Source organism: Sinocyclocheilus rhinocerous, unplaced genomic scaffold, assembly GCF_001515625.1.
Source record: "Sinocyclocheilus rhinocerous isolate Xijiao unplaced genomic scaffold, SAMN03320098_v1.1 scaffold1319, whole genome shotgun sequence".
NCBI classification, from domain to species: domain Eukaryota; kingdom Metazoa; phylum Chordata; class Actinopteri; order Cypriniformes; family Cyprinidae; genus Sinocyclocheilus; species Sinocyclocheilus rhinocerous.
The window spans coordinates 33,810-50,466 of NW_015650691.1; the positions used below are offsets into that span (position 1 = coordinate 33,810).

The 16,657-nt window shown below is 37.1% G+C and overlaps 1 protein-coding gene across 1 annotated transcript in view; it reads left to right on the forward strand.

Annotated features, from left to right (window-relative positions):
- Window positions 1-16,657, forward strand: part of LOC107712121 (double C2-like domain-containing protein beta) — a 236,772-nt gene that overhangs the window by 22,097 nt on the left and 198,018 nt on the right. The window contains exons 2-3 of the mRNA XM_016517264.1: window positions 8,705-8,800; window positions 9,249-9,416. Of these exons, the coding sequence (XP_016372750.1) occupies window positions 8,773-8,800; window positions 9,249-9,416 (196 nt within the window). The 5' untranslated portion in view covers window positions 8,705-8,772. The remainder of the gene's footprint in view (window positions 1-8,704; window positions 8,801-9,248; window positions 9,417-16,657) is intronic.

A 16,657-nucleotide genomic window follows, 5' to 3' on the forward strand; every position in this document is an offset into this window, starting at 1 on the left:
ATTTTCCCCATTTTAACTGTATTACTGACAAATGCTTTGATAATAAATAGACTTAACTCATAGAAATTGCAATGTGAAGTATTCTTTTAATTTCAGAGGGATATGACAAATACATATATATAATATGATAAAATTACTATTGTTTTGCATTAATAAGTGCAGTTACTAATAATATTACATGTTAATTTCTTGTTTATTTCATGTTTATACACATTTGACAGTAAAGCACTAGGCTCGAGTTGGGAAGCTTACAAAATTTATTTTATTAACAACAGTAACATGGGCAAAATCTAATTTTTATGTAGAAAAGGTATATATTGTACTCTTATTAAATGTACCATCATTTTTCTATAGTCTTATTTGGAACTGACCAAAAACTTAGTGATTATGTGTGATTTAGTCGCAAATTGAAGCAAAGTTTGTTTTTCAAAGCACTTTGTGACTTTTCTTACTTCATACACAAAAAAGAGCAAAACTTCTTGATTTGATATTTTATAATTGTTATTTTATAATTTCAAAACATAAAGGAAAAATTATAAATGAATGACTAATAAGCCAATAAGTGTTCCTCTGCTGCAATTTAGAGGTTATTATAGTGATTTGATGTATTTTTTCAATTTTACACAATTGTTTGTTCACCACAGTATATTTTGGTCATCCCACTGAAAATAACATTCAAATTGGATCATTTTGGAGCTTTAAAGTGCTGGAAACAGTTGTGTGAAATGTTTGTAAGTCATTGAAAATTGCTTGAATTTCTCTCTCAAAAGGTTGTATAAACCCTGAAATTAATAATCTAATAACATTCACTTCATTTAGCCTTACTGATTCTGTTTTTTTATATAACGCCAGATCACAACAGAAGTCATTTAAGGTTACCTTTCCTATAGAACAGGTCTATACCTTGTTCTTTTATTTATTAAACAAACTAAATAACCTTATGTTATTATTATCTTATTTACATGACGCCATGTCATTTTTGTCTCTACATGGTCGCGTGTTTAAAATTCTCCTCTGCTCTCTGTATCGCGCACGGCGAAGTTCCGCCCCGATGCGTGCACACACACACACACACACTCACAAACACGTGCGCACGCACACAGGTGAGCACACTCCCACCAGCAGACAGAGAGCGCTCATTGGAAAATACAGCGGATGAAATAAGTATTGAACGCATCACCATTTTTCTCAGTAAATATATTTCTAAAGGTGCTGTTGACATGAAATTTTCACTAGATGTCGGTAACAATCCAAGTAATCCATACATACAAGAAAGCAAAACAAATAAGTTCAGAAATGAAGTTCTTCGTAATAAAGTAGAATGACACAGGGAAAAAGTATTGAACACATGAAGAAAAGGCATGGAAAGCCAAGACACCAGCTGAAATCTATCAGTAATTAGAAAGCAATCCTGCCCCTTGTCAGTGGAAATTAATATTAGTTGGTTCAGTCCCAACTGATGGCCTATAAAAAGGTGTCTCATGACCAACGTGTCACACAAGAAACATTTCATGATGGGTAAAAGCAAAGAGCATTCTCAAGACCTTCACAACCTTATTGTTGCAAAGCATACTGATGGCATTTGTTACAGAAGGATTTCTATACTTCTGAATGTTCCAGTGAGCACTGTTGGGGCCATAATCTGGAAGTGGAAAGAACATAATTTCACCATAAACCGGCCACGACCAGGTGCTCCTCTGAAGATTTCTGACAGAGTAGTGAAAAGAATTATCAGAAGAGTTGTCCCAAGAGCCAAGGATCACTTGTGGATTGCTTCAGAAAGACCTGGAATTAGCATGTACTATTGTTTCAAAGAAAATAATAAGTACAATAAGTAATGCACTCAACCACCGTGGCCTGTATGCACGCTCACCACGCAAGGCTCTATTGCTGAAGAAAAAGCATGTTGAAGCTTGTTTAAAGTTTGCTGCACAACATTTAGACAAGCCTGTGAAATACTGGGAGAATATAGTCTGGTCTTATTTATTATCTCCACGAGCGATCGCAGTTTGAGTATAGTTCTGTGTAAATGCATAGATAAACTGCGCTGTCAGCAGGCATTTCATAATCTAGAACGACAAAACCATTATTAGTAATTCTGATATAACATGCCAGTTGAGAAATGCAATAAAATACGATGTTTTGTTTGTTATATTTCAATATTCCAGAGAATATTATTCAGTGAATTAACATTATCCAGTGAATTATTCTTCACTCTTTAGCCTATTAAACATCTTATAAACCTACTAAAACTGTAGTTTAAAATGAAGTTGATATGACTCCTTTCCTTTATTTATTTTCTCCATTTGAAAACATTAGACCTTCTACATTTATTTTGCTTATTGTTAATATTAGTGTTGCTGCTGATGCTTTAAATAAAATGTTTTTTTATTGTTGTAATGTGAAGATTAAATTTAACATGAAAGACTGCTAATTTTCAACACTTTTTTTAAGATGACTGAAAGTAGGAAAAACCAAAGTGAAGTATGGACTTACTTCACTCAGTCATTTATTTACTTTATAACAGTAAATAAATATCGGTTCTGCATATCGGTTATCAGGCACATAAACATGCAAATCATTGGTATCGGTTATAAAATATCAATATCGGTCGATCACTACTGTGAACTAGAGGTCTGCATTCCCGCGGCTCTCCCGCGGGAACTGCAAGACCTGACCAGATTTTTTGCGCCGCGGGATTAAATTCCCGAATAAAACGCGGTAGCGGTCGGTAACTCTGGTGTAAATTGAACGGGAGCGGGCAGTCTAACAATATCCCGTTCCCGACAAGACGAATAAAAATAGCTAATAGGCTATTTTTGTGCAACCTACATATTTTTTTTTTTTTCTCTTTGCGACACTTTTTCCTATTGTGTTGTAAATGTTAAGACGAATAAAAATAAGAAATAAAATTTTTGTACATTTTTATTTTCTCTGACACTTTTTTTCCTACCGTGTTGCATAAAATATTGAACGAATTATGTGTCTTAAGATAATTCATATAAATTCAAGTCAAAGTCAATAAATTCAAGACTCTTGACAAGACGAATAAAATAACATAGCCTACAATTTTGTGCAGACTACACTTTTATTTGTTAGCCTATCTCTCTTTCTTTCAGTTGCGGAAATTTAAATGTGAGATTCTGGGTGGACAGTGGGTGAACAAAGAGTGAATATATAGCGGGAGCAGGTGGGTGCAGAATATAACCTTGCAGGAGCGGGCGGGACTAAAAAAATAGTCCCGCGCAGACCTCTAATGTGAACTAGCTTTGGCTCTTCCTGCTGACTTGAATGGTGATGCTTCCCGTTTGTCAGTTGATGGCCTTTCATTTTTAACCAGAAATGTGCACGCTGCTTTTCTGATGTTCACTGAAGTTTTCCGTGTTTTTTTCCCGTGTCACTTGAAATGTTTCCGTTTTGAATCTTTGTTACCAAAGGCGAGACACGTGAGGAAAAAATAAACGATCAGTTGCGTGTAATACTTGTGTGACAATTGTGTGTGATACTTGTGAATTGTCCTAGACGCAGCGCTGCGCTTTTCCCCGGTGTATGACTAACATATTTTGTTATTTTGATTAGATAATAGTGTTCTAAAACAGAAGCAAATAAAGTGTGAGAGTACACATACAATATCCATATATATGTAAGTACAATGCTATGGCCTTTGTGTAGATATTTAAAGATGGCCTTTAAGTAGGGCTGGACAATAATTCAATATCAATATGTATCGCGATATAATTTTTTTCAATAACGGTGATATGATTTTTAAACACATTTCCGATATTTCGATATACATTACCACTTTCCCATACATTGATTTATTTGTGCCGTTTGACTTCGTTGAATAAACATGAGCACTGCACGTTTCAAAATCAAAAAATGTCGCGGGTGTTTTATATAAATGTATCTGTGAAGGGAACCGACTGTCTTCAGAGAACATGCTTCACAACTCCTTATTCAAGCTCTTGTTCTGTCCAGGCTGGACTATTGCAATGCTCTCTTGGCAGGTCTTCCAGCCAGTTCTATTAAACCTTTACAATGAATCCAGAACGCAGCAGCAAGATAAATTTTTAATGAGCCAAAAAGAATGCACGTGACGTGACGTGACACCTCTGTTTATCAATTTGCACTGGCTACCAATAGCTGCTCGCATAAAATTCAAGGCAATAATGTTTGCCTACAAAACCACCACTGGCTCTGATTAAGCTAATTGAGACTTGCTATATCACTCTGTAGTGGGCAGCACATTCCAGGGCCCAGTTTATGGCGGGGGCCCTCTCTGACCACAATAGTGGACAAAGGTTTGCTACATTTTGATTGGATCTTGGTGGACTAACATAAGCAAACTGTCCAACGCTATCAGATAAAGATGCCAGGACAACAGCCAGACACCTCTTAGAGGGCAAGAAGACGACCATTGGTACAAAGCCCGTGAAGGACAGGACTTCTCATTGGTCAGAATGCAGTTTCTGCCCTTCACCCACCAACAGACTGATTCCTAAGGCTTTGGCCTGTGACCGCCATAAAAATTCCTTAGGACCTCTGGACGCAGCAGCGGTGGGTGAAACAAAGAGATATCCAAATCCATTCATAACTATGTTCTCAAACCTTAAGCTGATACAAACTACAACACACACATCTCATACTTATTCAGAGAAATAAGTATTCTCAGTGACAGCGATGTGTAGTGCAACATCTTACACAAACTCGCTGTTAATGGACAAACGAATGCATGCATGAAAGTTCAATTTTCTTCCATCATGTTTGGACTTAATGTGTTCGTAACATTGCCAAATGTATTCTGGTTGTGGTTTGGTAAGTGAGAAATGCACCGGTAAAACTTTAGTGACACTTTTCTAAATGTGTGTTTGGACTATGCAAATAAGTTCCCCAGGAGAAAAGAAGGGTGGGCCACACCGTGTTCCCCCAGTCTGATGGAAACAGCCAAACAGCCAGCCAGCCTGGAAATGGAGAAGCGCCAGATTGCAATCTCCTCCTCATCGGAAAGAGATAAAGACACCTTCCCAATAGACACACCTTGGTCTGACTCCGAGTCCCGAAAGGGAAGGGATACTAACAGATCAACAAGTTCTGAGTCTGAGCCCCTCAAGGGTGAGACAATAGCAGATACACTGTTCTGAGTCTCCGGCCTGCAAGGGTGAGACACTAGCCAGATACTCTCGTTCTGAGTCTCCCATCCCGAGAGACAGAAACATCAACGTTCTGAGACTCTGGCCCAAGCGGGAAGAGGCATTAACAGATAAGTCCCGAGTCTCCAGCTTGTGAGGCAGCAACAGATACGACCACGTTCTGAGCCTCTAGCCTGTGAGGAGAGAGATATTCTACGTTTAGAGTCTTCATCCAGCGAGACAACAACAGATGCAGCACGTCCTGAGTCTCCATCCTAGAGAGACAAAGCAGATTGACCAAGTTTTGAGTCTCTAGCCCAGAGAGGCAAAAGACACACAGACATTTGCAACAAGGTTAAGCTCCGGAGAGCAACCCTTCACTTCAAGGTACTTTTGCTTACGTGTTCCAGGCAAGGACCTTCTGCACCTACTCCAGGGCCACATCTGCGTGTTCCAGATTTTAGGACCCTTTGGTGCTCCAGGAGATCAGCATCCTCCAGCGCTTCGTGTTCAACGCTGTCGAAACGGATTACTGCTCCCTTCCCCACTGCATTGTTACAAGCACAACTAGTGGAAGAAGTCACCACCACCAGACTGCTCACTCGATCGCAGAGAATGTAAATATCACTTATCCAAACCTCTTCCAGAGACCTTGGCATTGTTGTGTATTACCAGTATATGAAATTCTAATTTACATTAGATGTTATGTAGCTGATGTCAGTTGATAACAAATGATTTATTTATTTGTTTGATACATAATAAGGTTCTTCATAACAGTTTATCTATCCAGATAACGTAGCTCTGACATAGCAACACCCAACATAATCACTTGCATTTTATGCATCTTATGCACTTTATTCCTATTTTTTTTTTTAGGAGCACCAGTGCAACTTACCCGATCATCATCATACTTGTGATTGCGCTGAGGGAGCTTCAAAGGTTTCTACGTGTTTTTGCAGCGTTGAGTGAAGGTGCTCCTAAAATTTTGAAAAGAAAAGTAAGCGTAGGGCCCTGCACTCTTCCGTATGTGATGTACTCGTAACCACACCTTAAGTGACATGTGATCCAAATATCATAACGTCATTGGTGACGTGAGTACCCATCACTACACTATTTCGCCTCCCTAGGTTGGCAAAAGCAAAATTCACTACAGCTTGCATATCATTGCTGTTTTGTTGATTTTGATTGCTTCCATTGTCCTCATTTGTAAGTCGCTTTGGATAAAAGTGTATGATAAATTTAAATGTAATGTAAACAAACTACCTTGCATGCATGTAAACCTGTTTAAGGAGACTCATAAAACAATATTAGCAACCTTAAAAATTGCATAATAGGGGCACTTTAAGACATCACTAACAGGTAAAGTAAAATATAATGAAGTATATAACCTAGTCTAATATTTCTCAAAATGCTCTTCTCTAGACTTCATTTCTCTAGCAGATAATGAGCTGTGGACACTGATGACTTGCCTGAGGTAAATGAAGTTGTTTTAATGACGTCTTTCTGCAGTTGAAACACTGATTGAGTGATTACGTGAGGGGTGACATGTTCATTCATGTTTAATTCGCATTAAAACTAGTAGTAAAGAAGAAATGATCGCGTTCACTCACGCTCTGCGCTGCCGTCAGATCTGAGGTGTTTATACAGCGATTTGTCGCGCCATGTCAAAGAGCGCCAAAACATTTATTGTTTGAATTTCCTGAAAAAATGGAATGATTTGTTCGGTACACATGTGTACCGAACCGAAAGACCCGTACTGAAAATTAATACGTGTACTGTTACACCCCTTCAGTGATTAATTCCACATTTCCACATGTCTGCTTCATGACTCAGGCCATGTGGATTCCTCTTCCAGGTCTCTGTTTGACAGAACGTAAACAATCACTTCATATTTACTGAGACCTTTAACTGTAAGTCTAGTGACATTTTAGTTGGCTGAAGTGCTGTCAGCTGAAGTACTGTGAAATTACATTCATCTGTAGGTGTCTTAGTTACAGCTGGTGTCTGAGTAGGGATATTAATACTGTTCTGTATTATTTAATTTTTGTTAGTTTACATGAAATATCCGAGAAGTCAAGACTCATTTTCAGCATTTTCACTGATTTTAGTTTGTAAAATAGTTTTTATTATTTTTTTTATTATTTTTTTTATTATTATCTGAATAATTTCCAGGAAACTCTAGGAGCTGTTAAGTAATGTTGGCAGCTAGATTCTGGTGTAATATAATAGATTCACCTGTTTGTTTGTTTTTTAGATGGTTAGGCTGGGAAATAAGCTAGTGGACTCTCTAATAATAGTCTTGTGTAGCCAGACCTTTGACTGGACCTCAAGGTTTGATAAATATTGCCATTTCTGTTTTTTCAGCATGTCATGTACATCCATGTGCTAGATTTGTCTTAAAAATACTTGAAGTAAAATAAATTTAGCATCCAAAATCTCACACATTTTTAGGACTGAATTTTGCTGCTAAACATCAATATGCATGCACAAAGACCCTATAAAACAAGAAAAGTCTTCTTATGGTTTACAGATCAAGGCAAACCAACCCATGTGTCTTTGAGTGTGTAACAGTGATTCAGCATGACGACAGAATTTGCTGCTCTATAGCCGTATTTATTAAGCCAGATTGGAGAGACGGGTGGTATATAGAGAATGAGAGAGAGAGTCTGTGACAGGAGACGGGTCTCTCTCTCTCTCTGACTTGCTCACACACACCACAGTACTGCACCTCCATCCTCCTTCCTCTGATTGAAACCATGGCAGATGGGGTGCAGCAAATTGGAAGGCAGAATGGTGCTGATCCGAAGCTTGGCTTTTCTCTCTCTGATAAAAATATTAATTTTCAGCATGGGCTCAAACTGCTGATCGGGGGCAAGTGTGTGCTGCTGGGATGATGAAGGCTTTGGAAAGACAGCCAAAGGTCCATGTCCACTTGAAGCCTCTAAGAAGTTCCTCACGGTATACTTACCTGCCTCTGCTCAGGAAATTAAAGAAGAAACAGAGAAATGGAGAAGAGAATGATATTGTAGAGGCACACATTTTTTTCATTGTCTCTCTGTTCCCATGCTTCTGTTCTACTTTTTATTTTCCAATTTACCTTCTTGCTCTGCCCTGAGCCGTTTTACAGACTGGTTCAGAATGAATGCATTCATGCATTTGATGTCACTGTGCTTTAGTCTTTCAGATGGACGATGTTCTCCTGGTGTTGCAGGATTGTATTTTATTGAGCTTGAGGGTGGTCAGTCTCTTAGTCTCTGTGTAAGAGTTTTGCTTAGTGCAGTGGTGCCAGACACTGGGTTTTGGGCTGTGCTTCAGTTTCTACGTTTTTGATCAAAAATTTCTGCATGCAGTTTCGTGGCCATGTGAATTCCAGCTAACACAGCAGCAGCTTACGGCTGCTTGGTTTTAATATTCATACAGACCTCTTTGTATCCCTGTGAATATACAACACTATGCTTTTTATTCTGAATCACCCTCAGTTGTTTTTTTTCTTATGCACTTTTTCACTCATGAATCCCTTGTCTTAATCACTTTCTCACCTTTTTTCTTTCTGTCTTTCTCTCTGTCTCTAAAAGTTAACTTAAGTGAAAGCGATGGCAGTGATGCCGAGCTCAGTGAATGCAGCAGTGACAGGAAGACCTTCATGTCTGAGACCGATCAAAGAGATTCTGGTAATACACAACTCCTGGAAATTCACTGCCAAATATACACGAACACTCCCCACCCACCCACACAAACTCGTATGAACTAATACAACTCCATCTGTCAGATCTACCACGTTTTACAGAAAACACAAATCCCCCTAAAGCTTAGTTTTTTGTTTGTTTGTTTGTTTTAAAGCTTGATGGACAACATAAGCTATTTTTAATTTTTTTTTATTTTTTATTTTTTATAAAATCCCACTTTGAGCAAAAGATTGCCTTTATATAACAGCTTTGTTTTACTAGTGTTCCCCAAGTGTATTGTAAAAAAAGAACAATAATGACTGTTTGCATATAGGTTTCCCAAAAATCTTCAGCTTAAATTTTGATTTTGAATTTAGAATTGTATTTTATTATTATTTAGTTTTTTTGTTTGTTTTTGTTTTTTTTAAAATTGTGAACGTCTTTGTGCACTCAGAATCAAGTGGAGGCCAAGTGCAAACCCCCCTGCAGTCCAGCATCACCAGTCCAACTCGAACCAGCTTTCACATGGAAAGCCCTTCCAGCTTGGCCAGCGAGCGAAGCAGCAGCAGTTTCAATCCGGGTCTGGAGGAAGAGGTCATGGACCATAGTCGACCTTTACTAAGTGAGTGCCCACATACACGATTACTTAGCTATCTAAATGGGGACATTCCATAGACTTCTGTTTTATATATGCAACACACACACATATATATATATATATACATATATATATATATATATATATACAGCTTGTTATAAATACCGTAACCTAACCATAACTCTAGCATAAAACTTGCTGGATTTTTACAAGTAATTTTTTTAAAACCATTTTTTACAATTGGAGAAGCCCCCAAAAGAAGCCTTTGACACATTTGGCTCACTCCAGGGCACAAATTTGTCCCCAAAATATGGTTATGTACACACACGCACACACACACTCGCCCACACTTGTCTTTTTCTCTCAGAGCCAAGTAACTCTTGACAGCTGTACACTAAATAGGGTGGTGTGTCCTCTGTCCTTTTTTGAAATACTTCGATTGATTCGCCCTTGTCAGTATTTGCTATTTCAAGTATCACTATTACTATTGCTCATACTTTATTCCAAAACCTTATTATCTACATTGAAGAGGAAACTGAGACTTGGTGTTGGTTGTTTTGGCTTGTGCTAGTAAGCAGTTACACAGAACAGCTTAGCAACCACATAGCAATGTACTGAAAACCACTTTAGCAACCATATAGCAACTCTCACAGCACACTGGTATTTAGTTTCACAGAAGCAAGCAGATTACTTTAGAAAATGCAACAATCTTCTCATATGTTGTTCATGATCCTAAATGTAACATAGGACTGTATGTGCGGACATGTGTCAGTGTTATGCAGTCTCATTAGTAGTTTGCAGGATGGATTTACAGTAAACATGGAAGTATTGAACATTTTTATTAATAGATGAAAGCATTGTCATATTAGACAATGGATTTAATAAATAACAGTGTAAGGAATATCAGGTTGATCAAGCACTCTTAAAAACAAAGGTTCAAAAAGTCGTTTTTCGCAGTGGAGAAACATTTTGGGTTCCCAAAAGAACATTTCAGTAAACAGTTCCTAAATAAATCCTTTTTTCTTCTTAGTGAGAAGAGCATTTTAATACTCCAAAGAACCTTTTTACACTCTAAAGAACCTTTTGGATGTTAAAGGTTCTTGTAACCATAGATGCCAACGCCAAACCTTTATTTTTAAGATTATAATAGAGTGCGCACATACTAGGTTTCTTAAAATGTAGAAGTGATTCTTTTAAGATGGCACCTTTAAGATGGTCTTTCTGAGATGTTTAGGAGCCCTCTGTCGCTTTTATTTGCCCTTAATATGACCCTTGTCTTTTTCAGGTTGAACTGTATACTGTGTGTTTGTGTAGAGTCTTTTTTTTTTTTTTTTTTCAAGCGAAAATTGCTTTTGTGTGTATCTGTCATTATTAGCTGCTTCATTGTCCACCTCTGTATCTCTCTTCTCTGCCTTAAGGAGCTTAAATTCCCACTTTCTCAAAAAGAAAAAAACAAATAGCCCTCATTATTCCAATGATATTGTGCGTCTTGCTCGAGCGCTCTCCAATTTGTACCACTCACTTTCAGAGATAAGAACTCTCCCCTACGTTGCCTCTTCGCAGGCTTCTGCAAGCTTATCATGAGGCGCGATATCTTCCTGCCCTCTGTGGTAATGATAAAACTTTCAAATGTCGATGCACAACATAAAGGAAACCAAATTAAACCCTTTTACTGTCATAGTAATGGGCTGAGCACTGAAGTTGTGTGTCCCTGCTGCTTTGATTGCCATTTGTTTTATTCCTCTTCTTCTTGCTGGGAGTTTATGACAGCCCTCAGAACCATTTGCAGAAAAGTTGTCAAATTTGGCACACTGATTTTGGTGGGCCTGAATAGTCCCCTGACTCATTTGTGGGTCTCTCAATCAGAGCCTTTAGCAAAACTAAAAATTTTCTTCGGCTTCAGACTTTTAAACCATTTGATCTAATAACAAAAGTCTTTCTTTGCTTGCTTTCTTCATCTTGAGTTAACTGAATCGTGTGTGTACAGTTCTCTTTCAAAACACAATCTTCACATGATGTTCAAACTAGGGCTGCACGATATTGGAAAAAACTCCCATTGCGAGATTTTGTTTTTCTGCAATATATGCGGGGGGGTGGAATCAATGATTGGGGTGATTTTGTAGGTGAGAAAATCAGTATAGAAAATAAACAAATTACAAGCATAGATAAATATAATAGAACAAAAATACTAATGAAATGAACAGTGCTTTATATTTTTCAGGTAAGTCTAACAGTATTCAGGTACAGAAATTGAATAATCAAATGTAAAATAACACTGCAAAGTCTTCACTGTATAAATTAAATCTAATAAATCTGTGATAAAGCTACAAAATTTTCTCACAAATCCATTTTCTTTCTCAATTGTGTACCTTCACCTAAGCCATAAGTAACTGTGTTTACAAGGATACTTGCAGAGACATGCATTTTGACATAATTTTGCGCATATGTGTCATTTATAGACGCGGAAGTGAACGGAATTCAGAGTTCATGTGCATCTGCGTGGCTCTCACTGTCTACACTGGACACGAGCGGCGTGACACGGTGTCTGTGTGTGAGCAAAGAAAGTGATCAGTATAAATATAATGGTGAGTATAGTAAACATCGCACATCCTGCGATGTGACAATCGCGGATGCGCACATCGCGATATCGATGCTGAAACTATATATCGTGCAGCCCTAGTTCAAACTAAGCCTCACAAACAATCTTAAAAGCATAGTTAACCCAAAAAATCAGTTCAAAAATTTTATATACTTGCCCTCATGGCACTCCAAGCCTGTATGACTTTATTTTTTCTTAAAAACACAAAAGGAGATATTTTGAGAAATGTGTGTTATTTGTCCATACAATGGAAGTCAATGGTCACCAGAAATGTTTAGTTACCAAACATTCTTCATCCTTTTGTGTTGTGCAGAAGAAAGTCATACAGGTTTACAACAGCTTGAGGTTGAGTAAATGTTTATTTTTGAACTATGTTCTTTTGTAGTAAATGTTCATTTTTGAATACTGTTCATTTTTGAACTAGGACTAATGTGCATCTGAGGCTCCTTCTTATGTATAGTTCGAAGTCTTTTAAAATGTCACTACCCATGTTGAAACTGCACTAACTCCCTTAGGGATTTTAATATCATCTATAAATTTCATGTATCTCGACAGGTCTTGTTTATTTACAGTGAAGGCGAAATAAGGGGATGCAAATATTCCTCTGCCAAGCAGCATTTATAACAGCCAGGTCTCTGTTTGTTGTTAATCACCTCATGTAATGTGCATGCGTGCAGACACCATGCACTCTCATTCATTTTCATTCAGTTTTATGTTTGCTAGCTAGGCTATGTGGAGATGTTCTCTCATCCAAGGTTAGGCCTGTGTCTTTTTGTTTAAACCTACAGAGGCCCACACAACTTGCAAAAATAAATACATACATACATAAAATTTAAAAAAAAAGAATGAAGAAGATTTAAGGCCATGAATTAAGAATTCGTCCCAACAATTTATAAACTCTGGCCCTCGTTTTAGTTAAATAGTGACCACAATTTTCACAACCTTTTTCAGAAACATTAAAACATTGTTGTGTAAGTAATATATAAATACCTCTGTCTTGGTCACGTAGATGTATAGCATTTACAGTGTTTGCAGGAAGAACTATACTCTTGATTGGTGACAAATCAACTCCTATAATAAATGGGTTTCTAATATTGTTGCTGCTTTCTTCAAACAGCCTCCAGTATTTTAAGATCTAACAGCTTTTATCACACCGTATGATAAATCTGAAATGTCAAATGATTTACACTGGCTCATAATAGGATGGCCGATTCCTCTGTTCTCCTCTGATATGTAAAAGCTCTCTGTAAACAAGCACCAGCAACACATTGTAATAGCGGCAGTGAGATGACAGAAATTACCCGTGTCCCCTTCTCTCTCCATTTTCTCCAGCTTTCTGCTGCTAATGTGCCATGTGTCCAGTCTATTTCACTCTAGGCTGATTTGTTTTGTTTTGTTTTGCTTATATTCATAAACATCATTATTGTGTCTTTAAAATGGTTGTAAATTTAAGAAAGAAACCACGATATTTAAAAGTTTACTGACAATATAGTTTGTCTTTTTTTTTCTTGCGAGTTGGCAAATTACATCTCTCTCAGAATAGCTGTGATGTACAGTGTCTGCTGATGTAAGTTTCAAAACATAATACATGCATATTTTTATACCTACCTGCAAAAGCTACCTGAAAAACTATGCACAAGTGCACAGGGCAAAAGCTGCTTTAAATGCAAAGGATGGTCTCACCAAATGTTGATTTTAATTTAGTTAATAGAAGTTAATTGATAAAGAAAATCTATTTATGACATTATTTTTGACAGCATCCTCATTTTACAGCATTTTTACACAAGTGCCTTAAACTTTTAACAGTACTGTAGTTTACAGGTAGGCTTCTTGAAGCATCTTGGAGACGTTGCCACAGTTCTTCTGGATTTAGTCTGTCTCAGTTTGTTCTGTTTCTTCATGTGATTCCAGACAGACTGGATGATGATGAGATCAGGGGCCGGATTCATGAAAGATTCTTAAGAAGAAATTTCCTCTTAACTGCCATTTTCTTATTTTTTAACATAAGAAAAAGTTAAGAATACTTTTTATTCCCAAAAATTCTTCTTAAAGAGTAGGTCATATGGTATTTTAAAGTGTCCTAATATTGTTTTGAAGTCCTCTACAACAGTTTTAAATGCATCTAAGGTCAGAAAACATTGTAATTTTCTCAGAATATACATTTGTAGGGTTTTTCAACTCAAAAAGGGAAATATTTATGACGAATTATAACTGGTTATGATTCATAATAAATATTTAGATTAGATCTTTGAATTAACTGTAGCAGAATCAATATTACCATTACTTGATCTGTCCGTCCACCGAGCAGACAAGGGGCAGGCGGGGATTATGCAAATGTGTTACACAGTGATGTAGTTTGACTGAGTGCCAGTCAAAGTCGCGACAAAAATAGTGTGCGTGCTTAAGATTATTAGGGTAATCTGCAGGAAGCGCAAAAAGACAATAAAGTGTGAGTTTATCAGTGCGTCATGTATTCACTCAGATAAGGCTTCCGGTGGCTGGGCACGAGTGATGCACGCCTAGAACTGAGCTCCGTCTCAAAAGTCCAGAACTTTGAGTTAATATCTTTACATTCAGAAATTAATTCAGAATAGTTTACTCCGAAGTATTCCTGGAAATGTCTGGACCGGTACATAGTTGTTGAGGCCACTTAATATAAAGTGGGTCCGAAATTTCTTATAGGGGTGGTTCACTTTTTTAACGTTAGTTAGTGTGTAATGTTGCTGTTTGAGGATAAACAATATCTGCAAAGTTACGAAGCTGAAAGTTCAATGCAAACGGAGATGCCGCTGTAGGCAAATGACGTATAACCAAAAACACCGTCTATCGCAGCAAGCCTAGTGTGGAGCACTGGCTGTTGTCAGACTCCTTGTGCAAACAAAAATCTCACTGGATTATTACAATTAATGACAAAATGAAGGTTTGGAAATGTAAACTGATATTTCCTACTGACACACTACAGCAAAAGATAGAAATAACTGACTTAAACCCATTTTTAGCTGGTGAAAATACTTGTGTTCTAATAATTTTGGCCACCACTGTATATACATAATGCACTTTATTTAAAACAATGATACCACACTTTATTTTAAACATTAAGGGTAAAGTGGTTAAAGGGTTCAGTTTAAACCTGCTTTAAAATTTTAAAGCAGCATCGCAGAATGTGATGTATTAGCATAAAATATAGACTGAATGAAAAAGGTGCATAATTCCAGTGACAGTGCTTAATTTCCACCCCATTGCTCTCACATAAGTGTCGAAAAGGGAGCCCATATGAACCTGAATCTAAAGGGGTTACAACTGATAGTAAATGCACTTCTCAGTCCCAAACACTGATTGTGTGAATGTAGCTATTCAAAAAACACATATAGCTGTGGCATTGAGCTCTTAATTGATTGAGTTGATTTTAGTTTTGAGACTAACTCAATAACTCTTCATCTGCTCTGACACGCAAAGACATTCTTTACCACCCACCCGTCACGTCACTTCATTGAATCTACCTTGACATTTCTGCATTTGATTCTTTTCATTTTCCTTCCCACTTAGCTGCTTGCGTTCATCATCCTTGGCTCAATTGAGAGTCATCACTCTCTATTATTTCTATGTAGATGCACACAAGACCAAACTATACACATTGGCAATGGCTATAAAAATGACAAATGATCAGTGGAATTCACTGTGAACGGGAAACATTCACTTCTGCATGACTGAACATTTCACTCAGTTTTTTGAAAATTATACTGTTTTGCTCGATGTTGTCAAACCTTGATTTGAGCCTGTTTTCTTTGTGTTTCCCAGTGTTCTTACATTCGAGTTGGAGCTTATTTGTGGAATTGCTTATGTAAGATTTATTGTACTTGTATACTGCAAGCTATGTATTCATCTGTTCAAGTTTAATGATATCAGTAACTGAGCTAAACCTAAATGCAGTACTCCGAACTGAAATTGTTTGTTCACTGAAAAGTCATTGATTTTTTGTGGAAGAAATATGTCTCCGATTGCATTCTAAGTTTTATTATTGAATAGTTCTGAATTTAATAGATATGGTCCCATAGCTTAAATATACAGTAATTCATTGATGTTAGAAACCGTAACTAGTAGGGGTGTGATGAGACACTTATCCCACGAGACGAGACGAGACACGAGACTGGGTTCACGAGAACGAGACGAGATTTTTAGACTTTTTTTAAAGAAATCCTCAATGATGAAATATATAGGGAAAAATTGTCTTTTATTCAATTGAAAAACACAAAATGCAAAAAAGTAGGTGCATTTTGAAATCAACTTGTACTTTATGAAATTAAACATCTATTTTAATAAATTTTATGCAGTAAAAAACGTTAGGGCCCTATGAAATCCGTTAAAGTTTTTCAAAATTCCGTTTTTTTCCATTTTAATTTTTCTCGACTACTTTTTAATAGTTACATTTTATTTTATTAATTAAAAAACATGTCTAATTAATTAAAAACATTAAACATAAATTTTCACATCAATTTATTAAAAGTTTAACAAAAATTACATGTTTAGGGCCCTATGCAATGTTTTATTTTTTCGGTACCCGAGTACGCACTGGAAGGGAGTGAGTCCAGTGGATGGCTGACGGAGAGAGTTCTGGACGTACTCGGCCCAGCCTAGGAACTGGTTCCAAGAGTTCTGGTGGCCATGG